This window comes from Corapipo altera, unplaced genomic scaffold, assembly GCF_003945725.1.
Source record: "Corapipo altera isolate COAL_440 unplaced genomic scaffold, ASM394572v1 48b, whole genome shotgun sequence".
NCBI classification, from domain to species: Eukaryota; Metazoa; Chordata; class Aves; order Passeriformes; family Pipridae; genus Corapipo; species Corapipo altera.
Genome location: NW_020884884.1, coordinates 7,237,491 through 7,260,591, shown reverse-complemented (window position 1 = coordinate 7,260,591; position 23,101 = coordinate 7,237,491). Strand labels below are relative to the sequence as shown.

Genomic DNA, 23,101 nt, shown 5'->3' with positions numbered 1-23,101 from the left:
GGAGTAAGAAAACCAATTCCCTGGACAACTGTAGTTGAAATTCCACCTAATCTCTCAATCGGGGTAAAGTATTCTGCTATGACTTGCCAACTGTAAACAGCAACTTAAATGTGCTGGATGCATGAAATACTGCCAATGCTGGAAGGCGAAATTTTGTGTTCTGGTACAAATTTTACATGAAACTTGCAATCAGTCTAACACCATTGAGCTGTTCAGAGAGAAAAACTAAACTAAAAAAAAAAAAAGAAAAAAGGAGAAGTTGCTGCTGCTCCAAGGCAATGTAAATTTTGTGCAATGTAAATTTTCAGTACAAGCTCAAGGCCAGTAGGCAAAAACAACTATTTAAAAAATAACCATCATTCCTCAGAGGTTTTAGGCGAAATTATTTCTCATTTCTCTCAGGGTTTCTTGTATCCAGAGGTACATTATAACTATTCAGTGGATTAAATTACAGGAGGGGACACTATCTTAGGAAGCTGATAGGCTTTTTATTAATTTCCACAGACTTTTAAAAAGAAGTGAAAGGCCCAAATGTGTCCAATGCTGTCTGCTCAAAGAGAATTTAACAGGGATAAAGCTGTAGGCGCAGATCCTTAGAAGCCTGACAGGTTACAAAGACTGACTCACAGCACTTCCTACATTTCTACCTGTGTGGAAATTAGAAGCATTTTAATTAACTATTTGGCTAGCTGATTTAGACTTTTTTTTTCCTCAGCACTTTCAGGGTAAAGCTTTCCCATATTCCATTAAAATTTTACCTAGCCCCAAAATGACAGAAACCAGGAAAAAATATATTTGGAAGGCAGAAGTGGATTGACATTAACACATCTTTTAAAAATAAGGTCCTCGGGAAATGTTAATTCATAAAAACAAATTCAAAGTTTTAATCAACATGGGGCTACCAGAAAGTTGTTGCCATGAGCCATGTAGTTGCATTATAAAACTCATACAGATGGCAGATAGAGTGATACAACCTTTATAAGATTAAAGAGGTGCTGCTGTAGACATGCCAACATCATCTAAATGTTTTAAGAGTTTATCTTATTTTTCTCCTGCTAGCAAGGAATTTTTTTCCTTTTTTGGTGTTTATCTTCAAATTTGTTTTCAGTATTTATGGAGCAAGACTGTTCTCTATGAACAATAATTTTTAGACACACCAGTTACAAATCATGGTGTCAGGTCTTCCTAAGCAGTTTAATATAGATTTTTTTCAAGTATCACACCACCTTGAGGGTTTCTCTGATGTTTTGTGTTTCAGAGCAACAGATTATAGCTACTATGTATATACAGAAAGCCATTAATAATGAGGCTTAAGCATTTTCTTTATTGAAGGAAAAATTCAGGTCAAATGTTTAAAGCACAGAGTTCTCTGACTGTGTCATGCCTGGCCTATTGTATGACACAAGCCACCTCTCTGTCTCTTTCAACCTACTGCTGATTTAAAATCTACTCAGATCAAAATCTCCTCAGAGCAGAAGCCATCTCTTTGTGTGCATTTTTAGAGTACCTGGAACAACAGGAACCTTATCCACTATAGAAATGATTTCTATCCAGTTTTACTCCAAACAACTGTCATGGCTTTTGGAATAATCACCTCATTCGATAGATTTTTACATGCTTCCATCTCCCCTGAAAAGAGGACATTTCATCAGTAGTTTAAAGTGCTTTAGGATGCTAGAAGGGAAGTACTGAAGAAAAATCTTATTCTTAGCATCATTATTCATTTTTTAGTTGAATGCTGGAATCAAGGAAAACTTCTAACTCCTAAGAAACATTATAAAGAGATGCTGTCACACACCAGTCATCACATGAAGACTAAATCTAAATCTTAACCATCAGCAAAATTATCCTCCCAGTTCATCTGTGAGCTCAGTACTTTCCACCAAGAGACTAAGGTTACCTACTGCTGAGACACCAGTTTCAGTTCAGGACTGACTTATCAGAAAAGCCAGAAGCATGGAGGCCATACCAGATAATTTGTGGTAGGAACAGCTAAAAAAAAGAAACCTTTGATCTATCTGGTAAATGATGGACACCACAGAGCTCAGCATGGACTTGCCTTTGTGTGTTGGGTGGAGCTTTGTGAGCTCAGCAGGGACAGTACCTCTCATCACTCACCACGTAGCAGCGGTGATGGCAGAGCCATGCACAGAGCCATATGCCTCAGACAGTCCTTCCCTCGAGGAAGGGAGGAAAACCTGTCTTTGGATTCATGGCATTTCATCACAGTGTCCAACTTTGTAGAGTGGAGTAGAACCACCAAGTCCAAGCAAAGGTAGCTCAACAGAATGGGTAAAAAAGTAAATTATTCACACTCCTTAAAACCAAACAATGGCTCAGGCTTCAACAGACTTGTAACCTGAGCTACAGGACAGCTGCTCTGCACCTTATCTGAAATTCATTAGCCTCTCCTTAGTTACCTTACACTGCAAAGGCTGCAAGGCAGGAAGTGTGCTCTATTCAATAGAGTTGCTTAACCTCTCTTCCCTGTGAACAAACACACAAGATCACTGAAGAATTGTCAATACACAGGCAGTCTGGGATCCAAGGATCCAGAAAACCTTCTACAGCTCACAGGTACAAATCCCAGCAGATCTCAAAGCAACTCCTTTATTCTTCCTAACTACATCAGCAGGGTGTGGATGAATTCCTACACTACATAACTTTATACTCTACCAATAGGAATTTTAAAAACCATCTATTTATTCTGCAGAAGGATGGCCATTCTGTATATTGATTAAATATCACCTGCTATGAGATGAAAAAATTACCCACATGGTAGCATATAATTTTTCCTGAGACAGGTAAGAAATTGGAGAGAAGATTCATCAGAGCTGGCTATGCAGGGTGGAATGCAATGTTGCTTTCAACTACTCCCCAGATACCTTGCATATTAATTCACAATTTCAGCCTTATCCCAGACTCTAAGATGACAAAAAACATTCAGAACATACCTTCTGTTTCTGGTTTGGGCTACAAGCATTTAGTGACATTTCCCTGGCAACATTAAACACTGGACTGAAAATTTTCAAAAATACTGTGTTACTAAATAGGCTTATTTAAGTCCAAGATAAGAGAAAGCTTTCTATAATATGCTCCATAGGTGAAAAAAGAGATACTTTACATTTGCATTTTTGTTAGTATTTTTCTTTCTATTTTTCCTTACCTTTTTGATTACTTCAGGGTAGGTTTCATCTGAGGTTTTTGGCCTGAACACTGTATTTACAGCATTACAGCTTATAATATTATCTAAGGCTAATAAAGATTAACATTATGCTTTCTTTTTATCAATTATGCATTTACTTTTCCTGGAATAACATATGTACCAATAGAGTATATTTGGAGGAGCTTCTTGGCATCCTGGTTACTTGCTCTTAAGCAAGAGCCGAAAAATAAAAATTATTCAGTCTTACCAGAACCAGTTGGAGAGCTAAAGTTCCCTCACAAGACCATCCCCTGGGGCTCTGCTCCACACCATCAACCTCTTGCATAATCAGCACTTCTCTGTGCACAGAATCTCCAACACAGGATACCCACTGGAAATTTATACTGTGGCATTGGTAGAGGAAAGCTTTGCCACAGAACAATTTGATGTTAATTTCTACGGTCATTTTCATGTCAAAGACTGGATTTTTTTTTTTTTTTTTTTTTTTTTTTTTTTTTTTTAAATATTCATGTTACTGAAGGTCTATTTGAGTTCATTTTCTGGCACTCATCCTGTTCTGCACCGTTATGGTCAGCACTTTTCATGTCAGTATCTCACACTGCCTGCTGGACTGCTTAATTAAAAACTGCACAGCATCCTAAAGAGTAGGTATGCACCAATATTATTCAAGCTAAATGACAAAAAGGTGGAGCAACCCAGAGGTTAAATTACTTGCCTGGTGTCTCACATCAAGCAATAGAGGAATTTTTAAGCCTGGATCTGTGCTTTCTCCACTAGAATAACACTTCTATTGTATTTTGTCAGGTATCAGTTTTAGCTTCTATCCATAGCATAAGTTATGAAAACAGCCAGTCAGGTCTCCTTAGATGTTTGACAAGAGCAGTTAGCTGTCTTCGTGATTGATTTTCACAGTCACAGTCATTATGTTCTCTTTGGTATTTTATATTTAAAATGCCCATGTAGTTACTTATGCAAACTTTTTCACAAAAAGAGACCAATTGATACTTGTTTTTCCACAGCCTTACTTACATTTATGCCAGAGGGTCATGAGTTTAAAAAAAAAACAAAAACCACCAAACAAACTATCAGGGAAAATGTTAAGAATAAATGATTGAATACATACACTGAAATATGGACTAGCTCAGAATTAAATCCTTTATCTGTATTTTGAAATGAAGACTCCAATGGAGACAATTTATAAACTAAATTTAGTGGGCAGTTCTGTGTGAATTTTAAGACTGTGAGGACCACTGACACAGTATTTTTTAACATATTCACCATAGTACAGTTTTATCATCTTTTCTGCTATTTAACTTTACCAACCATGTGTTCACCACAGGACTCACCTAATTTCTCTGTCTCTATGCACATTATTGGTGTATATTTCTCTGCCTTTCAGTGAAGTAACTCTTAACCTTGTGTCCAGCTTCTACTAGTATTGCTCATATAGCACAGAAATTGTAAAGAGCAAAAAATATCCATGAAGACTGATATTGTGCAGTCTTTGAGGATTACAGTCCTCAATAGCTAAGATTTAATATGATTATAAACCTCTGTGGTTACAGGCATAGAAATGGTGAGAACAGACTGATTTTAGCCCTAAACTAGTGTTACTCTAGCCTCACTATAGGCAACAAATGTAGACTTAATCTTGGCTTTATAATTTCTTTGATACTTAAAGATGTAGATGGCTACATTGGTCTGACGAGTTCACATTTTTTATTGTTATTTTGTATGTTTCCCAAGGCTTTGAAAGAGAAATTGGCTTCCCATACAAAGATGATTCTTTATAGAAAAATTTCTTCTTGTTCAAAACCAAATTGGTTTTAACTCCCACAATAGAAGACGGTCAAATATTACAAGATGACACATTCCCGTGGGGATGTGGATTTAGGGAAAAGCTAAGCAGCAAGCTAACAAAAAGCTAAGCCCTAAGACTTTCAGTTAAAACATCCAGTAAAGAGGATTGGGTTCAGCTACATCAAATCCTTTGTGCAAACACAAAAGACAGTTTCTGGAGGAAAACCTTTCAAAATGGCCAACCATACCACAGGAAACTCAAAATTTGTCAAGAATAGGAAAAAAAAAAAAAAGCAGGTTAAAAAAATTGCATGGCATCCCAATTTAACATCTAATTTATAAGATGTATTACGGACTATGTGATGTACTCAAGCTGATGGACGTTGCTCAGTGGGAGTCAGTAATGGATTTAAGAGCTTTGCTGAATTGGGTCTGGAAGGTCTAACAAAGGTTTATGGAAAAGTCAAGTGCTTATACAGGAGCTTCTCCGCCAACATCTGTGTTTCAGGCAATTTTTAATGCACTTATTATCACCCTGTATTTCATTTGGGTTCTTTTCCCTCACAAGTTTCCCAAGACAATAAAATTTGGCTCATTTCAGAAACTATATTTCCCTTCCCAAATATAAAATTTTCTGGCAGTTACCATCTGAATGTGAAAGGACTTTTGTCAAGGGCAGTGGAGAAGATTGCAAGTGCTTGAGTAACACCTCTAAATGTGCCATTGCTTTTTTGCTGAGTCATGTGAATTAACCACATTCAAGCTGCTACTTCACATGCAATTGCAAAGTATACTTTGGTATCTAAGCCACCCTAGAGAGGCAGCATATTTGAATTTCTGCTCACAACAGGGTAGCATCAGACAAGATCGTTTTACAAGAGCCAACAGTGTGACTTTTCAGGCAGAAGTAACTAGGTCATTTACAACCATCTGTTCCCAGCCTCAGCCTCCCTGTAGTCATCATCGAAGCTGTGCGCTAATTAATTTTCACCTGCTAATCAGCAGAGACAGCTCTGAAACTAACAAATCATCCCGTTTTAGTCAACAGTTTCTGGACTACTGTGGGTGGCATTTCAGTGAGACTTTGTTACCAGTAAAAATAAAGAGTTTTCTCTGAAAGATCCCCTATAAGGCTTCTGATCTGCTCTGTGTACAGCAGCACTGTGAAAGAGTGAAGAACACTCGGTGTGATTCTTCAGGCAAAGAACTAAAAGTACACTGGTAATTGCCTTCAGATCTTCAAAGTATTGAGGCACCTTCTTAATTTTGATATGAGGAGTTAGGTATGTAAATGTTTGGATTTACAGACTTAAAAAACCTGTTTGAGGTCTCCTGGGAAGTCTGTGAGGGAGCAGGAAATGGAATCATGTTTTCCCAAGTCATAGGCAAGCACTTCAACCATGGCAAAATCCTTCCTCTACCTTGTAGTTTTAAATATGACAAGTAGCTTACTACAATGTAACTGAAACTCCATTTTAAACTGTGAGAGGATTAACACCTAGCTCCAAAACAGAATGATTGTATTTTATTTATTCTGAAGACAGATAAAGCAAAACTCATAACAGTATATGCTCTTCAAACCTACCAGTTCCATCTAATGGCATATCTTATAATGAGCTCTGAGATTTTTTTTTTTTTACATACATGTTTTCCCTGTAAATAGCTATGATTCCTTAAGTTAAAAAAATATTCACATTCTTCAAATGAGTTGATTTTAGTTCCATGGAATGATCCTGCTTTTAAAAACAAACATTTTCATTATCACAATAGTGTTACTTTGATTTAGTAGGTACTATAAAAGGCCCAAGAGGAAAAAGTCATGTAGGTAAATATTGAAAGAAAATGTGTGCAATACCCATGAAAACTGCTCAGTGAGAAATGGCAAGAAATTATGATCTAGTGTCTACCCTGCCACTTGCGATTCTGTATCACAGTACCTCAGCTAGGGCTCAGAAAAGTATGATTTATAAGTTGTGAACAGTGCGCAGCATTCATGAATAGTTCACACTAAATAAGGTCAAAATAACAGTTCCCAGAAACTATTATTCTCTCTCATGAGTATATAACTTTGAACAGGAGCTAGCCAAGTATGACATCTCCTGAATGGCAGCAAGGACAGTTCCTCTCCAAATTCCCCATACGCAGTATTGTCACAGTGACTGGAGTAGGTTGTCAGGTTCACCTGTGCTCAGCTGTGGCCAATCAATAAGACATTTGCAATCCTATCAGCAGGAATTAGACAAAATTCTAAAGGATATGTTCTGTAATCCCTGCTTTTCAAGATGTATGACAACTATGTAACACAAGAGAAGTAAAGGAACCAGGAAATTAAATCCTTGGAGGCTGATTTTTTTTTTGGTTGGTTGGTTGGTTTTGGTTTTTTTTTGTTAGAGAGCTGGTGCATCACATTCTCAGGCTTGTGGCTGATGCTCCAAGAGTGCAGTCAGGCATCTTCTTGCAGGCAGTCACAGGACTGGGGTCTAATGGCTACAGTGCCATGCAGGTAAGAAACAAAAATGCACTTTGCCCTGGATCCAAGTACGGTGTAGTTAAAAACCAGAATCCCAATTCAAATCAAAGTGCCTCATCTTTATGAAAAGCAGAGGTCAGCCCTGTGTGTATATTAAAAATACTTTTTTTGATGCACAATTTTTTTGCACATCTGAGGACAACTGGAAAAGAAAGAGTAAACGTACCCATGGACATTTCTGTGATAGAAATTGCACATGTGAAGAGGAAGAAGGAGAAGAGTAGTTAGCACTGGAACTCTGACTTGGATATAGACCTGCACTCCTGCACTGTGTATCAGACCCCAGGCACTGAAGACTTATTCCTCCAGTTTTCCATTTTCTCCAAGTAATGTGCTACAAGTGGTAACTCAAACACTCTGCATGACCTTGTCTAAGCATTGATTAAAACACATGCGGGAGGGAGAAGGGGAAGATCATTGATCATTCACAACTCTTAATTTTGCCTTGGGTTCACTGAAGTTGTTTTCAGTTTGCTTTTAAAGGTACAGGTTAGGGTCTACACTGATAAAGCTACACTGCAGAGAGTGATGGCAGTATGAGCAGGAGCATGGAGGGCTGTGAGCACTAGCATGGCTGTCCCCCACTTCTGTAAGAGAACCAGACCACTGACAGCACGACAAGACAACATTTTGCAGAAGCTGGTCATCAGCCTCACATTCTCTTCTTTCTGAACATGCAACTTCGGTTTTTAAGCTTCTTTGTGCTATGAGACATGCATAAATAAAAATGAGTGGTATCAGGTAATTATCACAGCTATTGTGATATCCTTATGTAGTATCTCAACAAATCAAGGGAAGCTTTTCCTTTTGGAGACAGAACATGAAGTGAGGAATATGAAAATTGCCTATATAATGCTGCCACAGGGATGCCTCTCAAATCATTTTATCAGCAAGAAAGAAAGCCATGTCTGCTGGTAACAGCTAAAGATCATGTTCTAATTTTAGCAGTTGCAGTTAACTCATTCCCAATGGAGTTGCACTTACCGTGAGAAGATTTCTAACTGCTTCAGCACTGAAAGGAAACAAGCATCGAGTCATTCAACTGCAGATCTATATGCAAATATGCTTTTTGGCCCATGAAGGGAAAGCATATAGAATCTGCTGCTGTAATGCATTCAGCCAAACATTTCCACACATTTCTTATAATGCAAATGCTGAAAAAAAAAAATAGTTCATTTACCAACCAGTGTTTCAGCTGTCCCTACACAAGTATGATCATTAGCATGCACATGCGCTCTGTTACGCATATAGGGACTGTATGCACACTGCATGCCTAGAATTGGTAGGAAAAGTTTTAATCAATAGATACATTCACCTTGACAGCCAACAGTTCAACAGTTATATTATTAATTTTACTCACAGATTATGGTTATGTCTTATATAATGCAAACGATATTAAGCCAATATATTACATTTTTATTAAACTTCTGAAGACCATAATATTAACTGTTCATTTTTTTTTTCAATTATTATTTAGCTCCCAGAACAGTGATTCTGTATAAAGAATTTAACTCCACAGAATATGGTAATTTCCTACATTAACCTCTAGCCAGGCCTACAATAGAATCCACATCACAGCTAGTCACCCATTTAGTAGAATGTCCTGAATAAAATTCTTTTATAGTTATGAGACTTTTGGTTAATCCTAAAGCATGCACTTAGTGCTAGGACAATCCTAGCAACTAATGTTTAAGTATACTAAAATGAAATAAGGAGATTCTCTTGGTGAGCAGTGATAAACATGAGGCTCTTTAAAGACCGATTTTTCAATTAATTTTGTAAACAGATTTATACTTTAGATTAAGATCTTGAGCAAGTTATTTCACAGTACGAAATGAGAATTCCTTTTTCATTCAAAAATAGTACAAACAAAGAAAAAACACAAAAATGTTACATCCAGCAAAGATCAACATAAAATTATGATGTAATGTCAAAAGGTAAGAGTTCTAGAACTGCCACCTTAGTTTTCTGCCTAGATTAATTCCTGCTGTGAGCCTGTGACTGAACGGAGGCATGGAAATCCCACGTGAGCTGGATGCACAAAGGCATCAGGAAGGTTTTTGAATGGAGAGTGCAGCTTGTCACCAGAGATGAAATAGGAAAACTGTGGACCTCTATATTTATTGGCAAAATTCACTGAGCATGCTGATGGGTATTCAGGAAGGGGATCAGCACATACATATAGAAAAATTCATAAGGATGATTCCTTCATGCCACTAACACGTAGGCAGATGGAAAAACTCTGTCTATTCCCCAGACTAGCTCTGGACTGTAATAGCTGGGGCTAGGCACTGTGGTAATGTGCACAGTGCCCGGCTTTGCAGAGGCAACTGGGCTGAGAAAGAGGGAAATACAAATGAGAATTATGCTGCCATTTTTCCCCAGATGTGCAGATACTGACAAATAACTGCATTCGAACAGCTAAAACTTTAAAAAAAAAAAAAAAGCTGAAATGCATGAGGATGCACATTACAACTTATATAAAATACATTCCTGTTCTACTCTGAAGGCCAGATTAGCACCTAAAAATATGTTGAACTTCAGATGTAAACTCCACTCTTTTTATTTCAATGATACATATGCTCATACTAAATTTTAAGTATACCTGCAAGCACTGTTGAACTATGGCCTGAGTGCAGAGTGAAGGGCATTGCCTTAAAATTGTAGGGTAATTCCAAGGGTTACCTTGGAAAGTTTACAAGATATATAATTTCCATAATTATTTTCACTGCTTTGAATATTTAGCTCCCTGCTCATCCCATTGCTACAAATATCTTGAATCTGTGAGCAATTAGATATATAAGAGTTAACTTTACAGGAACAAGATTGCTGCTTAAATTCAGAGAGGAAAAGGATGATAATTTCTTTAAAAATATCATCTAAAATGGATCTTTAGTCATAAATACATGTGTTTATCTAATCTATTGATGAATAATAATGTTTAGAATGGTCGTGTGCATCTTTGGTTTGATTAACTTGAAACAGACTGGTATCTCATTTAGTTTAGGAGTAATAATATTATTCTCTTTTTCCTCAGATAATATCAACAGTCTGTTGCAAACTAAAATTATTTTCCCTTTTGCAGGCTTCAATTATACTAAAAAATATTTTTTCCTCTTGCTATAATTAGCACTGTCTCTCTTATATGTATTTTTAATTAACAAATTCACATGATAAAACAGACTGGGCACAAAACAAGTGTCCTAAAGAATGAGTTGTTACCTCAAATGGGATGATTATGTCTGAGCTGAGTGTTCAGAACATGTTCAGAACCTAATGGCTGCAACCTGGCAACAGATTTTTATTTTTTACTTTTTTTTCTTTCTATGTCAGGACTGGGTAAATTGTGTGTTGCTTTTTCAAACATCTCCTTCTAGATATCTCTTCCCGTTGCAATTATATTGCATTCAACCCATCATGGAGGTGCTGAGCTAAGTGATCTATTAGAGGATAGGTTGGCTGTCAGGGACTAGTGTATTCCTCCACCTTCCTCCAAAGAGCAGAGCATTCAATTGTCATCTTGGACATTAGTACATTCCTAGCAGTTGAACCAGGCAGTGCTTTCCACTTGGAGCTTTAAAGGCTGGAGACAATTGTGAGCCCGGACAAGAACAAGCTTCATCATCTCTTTTAAATAATCTTGGAGTAAAGGCGAAAGGAACCAAAGGAAAAACTTAGAAAGAAGAAAATACACCTGAGGTAGGGAAGGAATCAAGGGGGACAGGATGTGGACAGGAAAAGAAAAAAAAAAAAAGGAAAAGCCCTGTGAGAAAGAAGGAACAATTCTCATGTGAAACTGAGTTCCAAAGGATAAGAAGTTGCTGTCTCCCAATAGTTATAGCATTGAAGATTTATGTGAGAGAGGCACTAACACTTCTTGGTGTGTTGTTTTCACAGCAGAAAGGTGGCATCATATGTACTGGCATCAAACTATGAGGTCAGCTCCTGTCAGACCAGAAACAGCTGTAGTGGGAGGGCTCAACCCATGCCAGTCCCTGAGCATTCCCTGCTGTGCTGCTCCAGAACCTGCCAGAGTGATGCAGCAGCACAAGTTCAAGAACCTCCTTGTTTGAGGAGTATCAGTGAGGTTTAACTGTCCTATGTTCCCCATACCAGGAGATTTCAAATGTTACTCTTTAAGCTTTTCATTATTTGGAGAAGATGCAGAGCCCTGAGGACTAAGTCCCTTGTTTACACGGTGCTAGTTCTGCCTTGCTCCCTGGCCTGGATATGGTATCTGTAGCCAGGGAGGGGGATTTCCTGGGATGAGAACAAGCAGAGCTATCATGGTTGAGTGATTTGCAAAGGTGGGCCTCATCTCACCATACCTTGACCACCTTGAATTTAAACATCTAGTCTAGGTAAGTTGTTTGGGTTGCCTCCAAGATCACTGGGGAGTCGCCGTCAGTGTAAGACTCATCTCACCCTTTCACAGGCACTTCTCTACAATAATTGGGAAAAAATTAAATTGAAAATTCTAAAACTTGAAAAGGTTACCAGTGTCAGGATATAATCATTAGGGATTAGTCTGATACTACTAAGATCTTTGCATCAAACAACTCTCAAAGTAGTGAATGCCATCAATCTGGGCTGGATTTAGAAGCCTAAGAGTTCATCAGCCTCCTACCACTCTCTCTGAATTGTTGCGTTCCTCATACTAAAGCAAAATGAAGTGACATATTTAACTGATCTTGAAATAACCATCAAATTGTCATGTGCTGGTATGTTAACTTTCCTAGATGAATCTATCATTAATGGGACTAAATGTGTATGTTTTCCTTTGCTAGCTCCATATCTGCGTATGTTCTTTTTCTTCCCTCTTTTATTATTTACATTTTTCTTCAACTATCAGCTTTTCCAGGCTTATGAAATAATCACAAAAGTGGGAAGCAGTCTGATGTTACTCACTGCAATAATCCCCTTGCAAGATATTAAAGGTTTTTAAATAACAGGCCCAGCAAGCACAGCTTACAAAAACAGACTATAACTTCTTATCTTAGTCTGAATTAAATCAGGGAATGGCCAGATCTTAACAGAGAAAGAAAAATAAAGAGGAACCTCCAGAAAACTAGTGATTCTTCTGTGATATCAAGCTCTACCAGGAAAAGCAAAAGCTCATTAAATTTTACCAATTAATCTGTAAATGAAAAGCTGAAGAAGATTATCATCTTAGTTGTTTTTAAAGGAAATCAATTTCTAGTCTGGAAAAGATGCTATTGGCTGTATATTTCTCCGCTGTGTGCTATTTTTCAAGTTCTGAAAATTTTAGAGTATAACCTACACTGTAGATGTATTTATATTTTATTGAACAATCCGTAGTGTCTTAATGATAATTAAAAGGTTCTAATCTTTGCCACAGAGAAGTAGCTCTAAGTCTTATTAACGAAATACTGATAATATTAGTAAATAGAAGATGCTAAGTTTGGCATAAGCTTTGACATAACACTGCTCTTTGCTGTAACACAACCTCAAATAATAATGTCCAAAACTGTTATTCAAATAGTGGATCAGTAACACATATGCTGTGAAGCCTCATTCCCTGCTAAGATTTCATTTTTCTTACCTGGTCTCTTCTGTAGCTATAAAGAAACCATCTTCTGAAGCATCAAGCCAATTTTGCCTCTGTCTCTTGATCACTGGAATGGTACTTGTCTTAATGGCACTTGCACTGGTTTGCAAGGCCTTACCATTGGTCATATGGATATGGGGAGCAGCATGCTGAAATCATAATAAAAGGGAAAGGTATTTGCTTGAGAATAGGCATCATTCTATAAACTAATTCTGCAGTAAAGGGCAGCCTACACACATCTCAAAAACAACCTCATCTTCCCCAACCAGTACCTTAGGGTCAGATAACAAACAACAAACATCAGTGTATTTTATCCACAGGTTTTAAAGGTCTTTATAAAGTAAATTAACTAACTGTAATGCCATTTTATACAAAGAGATATTGAATCAATACTATGAACTGAGCAGTTCAGAAACCCATTGATTTTAGGAGAGAATTAATATTTTCAGAGCAAAAAACTAGCATCCCAAGCAATGAGATACGAGACTTACTTTTTCATCTATGTCTAGCATTGAACTAATTTCAAAAAATCCATACTTCTCACTTCACAGATCCTTACTCTGCCTGTCTTTCTTTTTAAATAAAAGTCACTAAATAAGACAAGTGCTTCAGACCTGCTGCTAACCTAAACAGAAGCAAAAAAGTAGAGGTTTATACCATCATACCACTGCCATGGTTTTTAGGTTTAATCACCAGTTGCTACCTAATAGAGCTACTGCAATACGTCTGCATTCATTTTATAACAGAAAACAATAAAAATGCATTAATTTTCTATTAAACCTTTACCTGGAGTAATCGTGCCACAAGAGTAAGTACTCGGATCTAACAAGAGAATCTGCTTTATGATACATGAGGAGAGCTAATGTTTTGGATGAATATACCATGAATACAGCATGACAAATATATTAATCTTGGAAATCTGAATTGTGTTTACCACATAATTGACTACCAACAGGAATAACTACCTTCGATTAAAACATATATGATAGAAGACATTATACGAAGGTGAAAATTTGCGTACTTTATCTGGCTTATAATTCAACATCATGTTCTCTTAGGAAGAAGTACTATTTTCTTGTTGAAATAATACCAGTATTCCACATCACTGGTAGTATTTTTGCAATATTCCTACAATTCACACAGTGCTGCACATTCATGGGAGTACCCTCTAACTAGGGAACCACTAGCACAGCCACTGAGTAAGGAAGGGACTGCTTGCACCCACAAAGACCAGCAGAACAGAACACAGAACTGATCACTGAAATCATGTCATAAAAACATAACAGCCAAAAAAAGAAAAAAAAGGGCCTTATTTCTTCTGAATAATTCTTACACTCATATGCAATGCATTATATTCACATTATGACACAAATTTCACCGCACTGCGATCCACATTATTTGCTCCCTTCAGTAGGAGAAATTTCATGTATTCAACAAAAAATTCCAGTGCTCATTATGCTACCGCAAGTTCATTATATACTGCAAGTTCATTATGCTACAGCAAGAGCCATTTCCTTTGTGATTCCTTTAATCTGATGCAATAAAACCAAACAAGAAGAGGAGAAACAAGACATCGAATTTGAGTGAGTCACATATAAATCTTTCTTAGAGCTAAACTATTTTCCTTCATCTTAGAAACAAACAAGGGTTATGGTGAATTTAGTTGTTCTTGCACATAGGGTTATAAATCTATCTTTGTAGTCCCTATAAATATTTACCTATTTTTTTCTGGTTTTTTTTTTTCATTCAGGGTCTAAAATGCAGTTTGGCTTTCACATTTTTTTTGCATTGATTTTGGTGGGAATGAAGAACTAAAGGGCATGCTACTAGAAGTAATTCCACTGTTATTTAGAATAAATTCAGGATAAAATACATAGGTGGGATGAAATTGGAAATTCATGTTGATCTCTTAGTCTACAAAGTGGGTAGTGCTCAAAAAAAAGAGTAAGAATTCATGCATGGAAAATGCTACCAGACATAAGATTTCCCACTAAATATTTATATCTGACAATTGCTAATGACATATATTACAGAGGAACACTCAAGGGTTCAAATGGTGGTTTTGTTTGTTGTGCTTCCCCAGCCAAAAATGGGTTTAAGCTATCAATGGGTTTAAGTTCATATCTTTTCTCAGGCTCCTTCCTAATACGCCACTGAATGTTTCCTTTACTAAAGACAAGACATGCAGTCAAAAAACATTCAGGAAATGTACAAGGTATAAAAACTGTATTTCCTATGGCATAAACTCTGAAAAACAGTGAAGCCTGATGGAAAAAGGATATGGTTTTTCATAATACTTTTTGCCCTGGCAGAGACAGATGTTGTTACTAGTTCTGAACTTCTGTTTTTTCTGCTTTTATTAGCCCCTAACACTCATTCCAGGCAAGGGATAGCATTAGAGAAAATTATGCAAGAGTTACAATATAATCTCATTTCTGTTGCAGGAAATTGGTTAGAATTTTCTCTTTTATTTCCTTTATCCCCTGGCCCTTTCAAGCTTTGAAAAAATTAATTACATTTCACGTAAGGATAAGACAAAATAAGATTGTTGTTCTCCAGTTGGTGTTAGGGAGCGTATAATCTTTAATTTCAAGTTAATCAAAACAATTGAAATTCTTGACCAGGCAATCAGTTAATTAGTTCCTCTCAAAAAGTACATTCACCAGTGTGTATAAAATAAACATTCAATGCCACTGTCATACTAATATCAACATCAAGATCAAAATGAACTTTCATACAAAGCACTCATTAAATGCTTTTTTTTATTATTATGATGATGATTTCAAATTTTCTCCCTCTAGAACACAGTTACGCTAGAAAGATTATGAAAGCCTCAGGAATCTCACCTGTGCTACCAGAGAAGCCCTACTCATTCAAAACCCTGCATGCAGAAAGCTTCAGTAATTTCATTGTAACTCCACCGGGTGCAATCAGCCTCTGGTGGTTTGATTTTGACTGCAAACGTCATGTACATCACTAATAAGCTGTGCTGTGAGTTTGCAACACAGTCACTGGTATTAAGGGTCCACATACCGAGGCATATCACAGAGCAGCACCACAGCAGCAGGAGCTTTACCCAGAGTTTGCAAGCTGCATGTTGGACAAACCTTCCACCCCACAGGGTGACTCCCCTCTCCCAAGTTCTTCTTCATCTCAATCTGGGTATGTTCACTGAGATCTCTTGTACCTCCAGGACAAAATTGTCCCATGCTCAAAAGACATCATGAGAAAAACCTAACTTTGAGCGCATTCGAAAGAAAAACTGCGCAAGACAAAGGGAGGTCTGGTTCAGGAAAATTACATCCAGAAAAGAACACAAATATTTGAGTCAGCACAGGATTATCTCTGGGAAGAGTTTCGTCTGCCAAACAGAGGGTCTCCATGCTGCAGATTGAACGCATCCTCAGAGATCAAAGGAAATCTTTTCAAGGTTTTCAACAAGGAGGAGTTTAAGACTGTTATACAGCTTCATCTGTCCCCTGCTAAAATATTTTTCTGCTGCTCGCAAATGCTGCTCATCAAAACTCACCTGGCAGGGGTATGGATTTCCCATTTGCATACAGATTCATTCCACAGTGGGCAACTGAGACATCTCCAGTGTTCAAGGAAGGCAATAGATCCTTTCATGAAGAAGCTACATAACAATGTCTCTCTCCCTGTCAAATCTTCCGGAAGCAGCAGCACAGTTACTAATTCAGTCAGTTGCTTAACTGTAAATCCAGGTTTTTCAATACAAGGTGCAATAGGCATAAGGCTTTTCTGTGTCAGGGCAACCAAGTAATTGGCTGTATAGAATCACTACACATGTGATATATGATGTAGTGGCAGCTACAAATCCAACAAAGTTTGGACATCATTGCAAAGACACCTACAAATATACTCCACAAACACCTTATATGAAAGCAGAATTATCTGACAGTATTTTTATTAAGGAGGGTAAATCTCCTGTCCTCACTAGCTCCCAGAGGAATTTCAAGCACAAGGATATTAAGACACATATTTGTAAGTCAAGAGAGGAATCTTGTACAAATTCAGAAATGGGACTCAGATCCCAAGTCACAGTCGAGGTTCCTGTCTATAAGTTTCTCAACTTGTACAGGTATATAAATGGCTTAGTATTTATTCATTGAGAGTCACTAAAGATTCTGAAAAGACACCCAGCTCTGAAAAAACAGCCAGCTTTGATATAAATACATAACACCAACAGTCATTTGAAGCGTAAAAATTTTTTTGTTGCATCTTTAAACAAAAAAATCAAATCAAGCAGAGAAAAAGAAGATCACTACATGAAGGAAAAAAATCACTAAAAGAAACCAGATATGCTCAAGATGACTGGTAATAATCCATAGTAATTGGTTCAATATATTTTGCACTGACCTAATTATACAGGATTTAGTTTAAAACAAGTTTAGAATTACCTTAAGTTCAAATTAGCTATTGATTCTGTTTTGCCACACCAGAAGTGTTCTTATTTGCAAGGCAATAGCATTATACTTTTAATAAGCATCAAGGTTTGGGGCTGGTTTAGTTATTCACAGAGATGTAAGACAAATGTAAAAATTTAAAAAAAAAGTCTCTACACAGCATGAAGTTGTAACTGTTCACAGCAGCATGCAGACACACATTCGCATTGGGTATAGAATTTCATTTAAAAAACCCAAAGACTACTAAAAATAAAAGATTTTCAAACAACAGATCATATACAAGAAAATAACCAAATAGTCAACACAAGTATAAGTTTGGAACTTCTGGATTTGCTATCAAACCTTTCACAAAACACCTAGAATAGCTGTAATGCTGAAAATCCAAGTCAATTTACTTTTCTATGCAAAGGAAAAAAAACACCAAAAAAAGCAAAAGGAAACAGCTCTCCCCAAAAGATGAGAGTTGTCTTGCCAAAGCATCTAGGCTAAAATACTACTGTTTATAGCCTCTGAATGTCATAGGAGTTACATAAAAGCTATATAATCTCTGAATAAATTATGTCTTTAAAGGCACCATTTTGAAGTAAATCATTATTTATGTAAATCAGTAAATTAGTAATGAAAGACTAATCTAGGCATCTATCCACAGAATAAGAAGAAATTTGTTTTATAGTTAAAACACAGAGCATGCCCTCTCTCTCCCTCATCTGACACGGATGCTTAAAAAATTTTCTATTTTTTAATTTTTACGAAAAAGAAACAAAAACAAAAAATAGGAGGACATCCATATTGAATATATAATCTCATACTGTTTCTAATGCAAGGAATAGCACATTTTCAGCTTTATTCATTGGGCAGTAAGAAATTTTTCTTTACTCGTTCAATTAAATTTGCTTTAATTGCAAAGAAGAGTGGATATATGGCTACAATCATTTCACACTACACAGAATATTTATTTTTATTTGTGCATTTATTTATTTAAGTGCAATGGAAAATTACTGCATACTGACTGCAGAACATTAGTCTGAGTGGCCTGAGTTGTCAGCAGAGAGGTCTGGAGAGGTTCACAACACAGGAACCTTGAGAACTCAAGCTCAAGCTATTTAAAAACCTTTTGCTTATCTCTTTAAAAGTTTGGACATGTTTTGGTTTGAGGAATGAAGAGTAAAGGCTTCACCAGCTTCATCATTAATGTCCTTTTAATGTCCTTACTCTTTTCCCAACACCAATGAAGAATTGAAAAAAGATTGAAAAATTTTTCAATCCCTTCCAAAATTTTATAGTAGAGGAATACACTTGAATAACTAAGCATCTTATTTTGAAATGTGTCTTTTTAAAACAAATTCACAACAACAAGGACTACAACATATCCAGTAAAAAAAGAAACATCACTGTTTTCACACGTCTCTACTACTTTGAAATGTTGTGATCTGTAGTCCTTACTTATTTATAATCCATTTGTACTGGATTATTAATAACTATTGATGATAAAGGTAATTAAATACATTAACCCTTTGTCCCCTGTAGAATCAAGTAATCCGTGTGGGAATTTACTTGTCCCACAAATGTACATACAGAAGAGGTAAATAAACTTGAGGTGACGCCCTAAAAACTGTAGGAATGAAAACAAACAAGCTCACACCATGTCTTGTTGGGGTTTATTTTAAAATTTCAAAACTTGCCTCAAAAACTGGTCTTCTTCCAAAAACAGATAGCCCTCTCCCCAAACACCCACAGGACAGGCATCAATCATTCCCAGAGAAAGGTTTTCTTTATGTGAATTTTTATCCAGTCCTTACCTAACTTTTATTTAGGAGTTTGAAACAGAAAGAGGCTGATAACATTTCTCACCCTATAAAAACCCAAGATAGACACTAAGTCCACAACATTTTTATACATAAAACTTTCTAATCTCATTTCTGAAGGTGTGTCTGTCTCCTTAAACATTTCTCTATTTCTGGAACCTGAACTATCAAACTCAAGGTAAAGTCAGAAACTGGCCTCCCAGGACTGTGATGCAAGAAATTACCTATTGTTTTGAACTTTAAATGTGCTCTGACACATGTGATACACATAGAATGCAAGAGATTTTAGCAACATTAATTTGACATGACCAAAAATGACTTAAACACAGAATTGTAACTGGATTTTTGACTTACTCAAGCTGTCAGCACTGGTACCTCTAAAGCTATTCAAACTCTCCCTTTTTTTTCCCAGATTTCTTGTGAAATAAAGACAGACTCATTTCATCTCTACAGTGATATTAGACTTTAAAAAAAAACATGCCAAAGTCTTGAGACACTACTATATCCACTTCATTTTGAAAGAAAAAAATCACAACTATAGACAGATCTATACTTACCATTATTGTTCTTGTTGTATGGCTGGATGATTCTGGAAAACAAAAGAACCACAGCATATTAGAGTATCGTCTTTATCCATAAAAGCCCTATTTTCTCATGCTCACCCTGAAGGCTAAGATGCTACTATTCAGCTACAACAATGAACACATCAAAAATTAAGAGACTGGAAAGATTTCTCATGAAATGAGCATGAGAATCATCATTGGTCCTGAATATATATGGCACACTATAATATGCTGTTAACTGCACTCATTCTCTTTGCTTAATTATCCTCTTCTGCAAGAAAATATAAAAATGGAACTAATTCATAATTCATGTTTCAAGAAGTGTTTTTTTTCTTCATTTTGCTTTTAACATATGGCATCATTTAACATGGAGGATTAGCTCTGCAGAAAGAAATACAAACAGTATCAACATAATTCCATTACTGTTCCCATTTGAAAAGGTTTTATAAAACTAGACAACCATTTTTATGAGAATTCTGAGACGGATGCTCAGTTTGAAACTAACAAGTATATTGAGAGATGTAACATCCAAACATGTTAACTATTCTCTCCTATATGATAAATCTAGAGTCAGTCAAGCAAATTCATGGTTATATTTATATAAATTGCAGAGGAATCACTACTAGACAAATAGGTAACAGATTTTACCCTGTTGTTTAACTCAAATTACTTCTGTTTTTTTCTTTCCCCAAGAACAGAAATCTCTCTTTGGCTTTAAAATACTACAGTTTACCTATTACAGAGATTGCTCTTTTTCAAAGCAGTGCAACTTCAGCAACAAAACATCCTCATAAACAGTTTAAAAACCTGCAAGAAAATTCACTGCTGATCTATAAGATGCAAGATGATGCTACTAGTAGTCTCACAGACTCACTCAAAAATTTGGGTAAGACATCTTATTGGCTCTAGCACACAGAGTTCTTAAGGATAAGATAGTTATCAACACTATGTTCAGTTCTGCATAAAATGTACACAATTCTGCATGAATTGAATCAGCAAAGTCTCAGTCCTGCAACTCAGATAAATGTACAATAATTAAAATGGGTCTGTTTTTCTTGCCTTGGTTTCAAATTGCCAGTCTTAGAGGGGTTCCAACTGGCATCACTTAGACAAAGAATTCTCCAGGGATTTTGTTATTGTTAAAAATAGTATTAAAGAGATTAAAAGAACATGAGAAAGAACAGCTGCACATCTTTTTCTGGAAAAAAAATGGTAATTAAACTCTCAAACTGATATTTCTCTTTCATTTTGAGGAGTCATCTTAACCAGTCTGAAGATATCATTCAATCACTGATAGAAACAAAGATAAGCACAATTTAATAGCCTCAAACTATTTAGAAACTCCAATATTCATCAGAAATTCCTGTATCTAGTTTATATTTACATTTGTACAAGACTTCTTCCTCAATCAATTAAAAAAAAAGATATCACTAATATTACATTGATAAAGGTGCTGTAATGTGAATACCTACCTAAAGTCAGCAATATTTTAGTTGTGAATTCCTCTTTTCCTCTCTTTTTTCACACAAAAAATTATTGTATGTAAAAATACATTTAGGTCACCAGTCTTCCAGACAATTTTTAAACTGGTACAAAAAACAAAATACTGTGACAGTCTATTGTTTCCTGATACCTGAACATATTTGGTATTCTTATAAAGTAAGAGAAGATCTCAGTAGAGTGAAGAACTCTATAATCTGTTAAGTTTTTATCTTCACAGTAAAGTTATTTTTGTTATGACAACTTTACTTATTTTCTGACACATCAGTAAAATAATATTTCAGGATCTGACTGCTCCTGAGAAAACCCAGAGACTGCACTCATGGAGCTATAACCACCTGAAAAACTCTTAAGACTCCTTCCATTTATAAGTCTAAATACCCAGAAAAAAACCCCAACCAATCTATCTCCAAAAGCACAACTGCATTTCCCAAGGAATCCTCAGCTTAGGCAGAATTATCAGGTTAAACAAAAAGAGGCTGCTTCTCTCTTGAAATATAGAAGAAATATATTAGACAGCAATTTCAGTCACCCCCAAAATGATCACAGTGAACAAAGATTCACACTTTTTATATTCAGATACAAATAATAAAACCTTCTCTCTTACTCAGACATGCCATACTTTTGGCATAGCTTTCTATGCCAAATCTATGAAAACTACGCTTAGTCATGATTCTCCCAAAATACTCAGATACCCTCTCAGTTCCACAGACAACTGAGTGAGAGTATCTCCCTAAAACGAACTGAGGAACAGCTGAATGTACCTGGAAGCTGTTAAACAGTGTATATTTGAAGAAAACCTGATGGACACTGATAATTCAATGCCAGCAGCTGTCAACTTCAGGATATTACCATACTGATAACCTATTAATAAAACCCAGGAGTGAAGAAAGATCTGTTTTATTTGTAAATATCCCTGTGTTATATCATACAATAAAAATCATTCTCTGTTTTTTGCTTATATTTTTCTTGCTGTAAATACTGAAATATCATCTAAGTCGCCAAACATCAATGACCTGAGTATATCCATAAATCAAAAGGTAGGGAAAGAACTATTTAATAAGTAGATATAGTAAAAAGATTCTAGGGTCTAGCAGAGACTACTAATTAAGGTGCCATTGTTACTCAAATTAAGCTCCTATATTCTCTGATACACAAACATTCAGATTTTAGAATTGAGGAGATACTGATTTCTTCCAGAAAATAATTACACCCTGACTTGGCAGAGTTCTGCAAAACATTATGCATGAACACACACTAGCCAATTCTGTGGAAAACTTTTAATTAAGGCAACTAAGAAAGAAAGTCCTTGCTTAAAAAGGTAGTCATGCAGCATTTGAAACCTCTACAAAAAGTCTGCACCCCAATGCAAACACCAATGAAGCTTAAGGGTATCAGAGCTTATTTAAAAACCACAAATATCTTGGTGTTCAACAAAACAGAAAACAAAACTTTGGATTTTCAGTTTTACCTGCCAAGTTTCAGAATGCCTTAGGGAATTTAAATAATCGGGTTTGAATTTCAGTGAAACTGGCACCAGCGGACATCTGGTTTATAAATGAGTTCTTACAGCAAATGATTTTGTGCAAAATAGTGATCTGTACTTGCACTACTTCAGTAGAAAGGGAACTCCAGGATACAGAATGATTCTCATCTTATTGCCAGTGAAGTGGATTGCTCCACTTTAAACAGAAATGGCCAGACATCATCATCACTAAGAAGAGCTTTTGGTGATGTGATGTGA

The 23,101-nt window shown here is 36.2% G+C and overlaps 1 protein-coding gene across 4 annotated transcripts in view; it reads right to left on the bottom strand.

Annotated features, from left to right (window-relative positions):
- Window positions 1-23,101, bottom strand: part of MTA3 (metastasis associated 1 family member 3) — a 133,848-nt gene that overhangs the window by 8,311 nt on the left and 102,436 nt on the right. For 2 of the 4 annotated variants that reach the window (XM_027641528.1, XM_027641529.1), the window contains exons 17-18: window positions 19,852-19,883; window positions 13,060-13,214 (exon numbers count right to left, since the gene is read on the bottom strand). In XM_027641528.1, coding sequence (XP_027497329.1) covers window positions 13,060-13,214; window positions 19,852-19,883 — 187 coding nt within the window. Of the gene's footprint in view, window positions 1-8,480; window positions 8,651-13,059; window positions 13,215-19,851; window positions 19,884-23,101 lie in introns of those variants that run through there. The other 2 variants (XM_027641530.1, XM_027641527.1) reach the window with 2 other exon arrangements.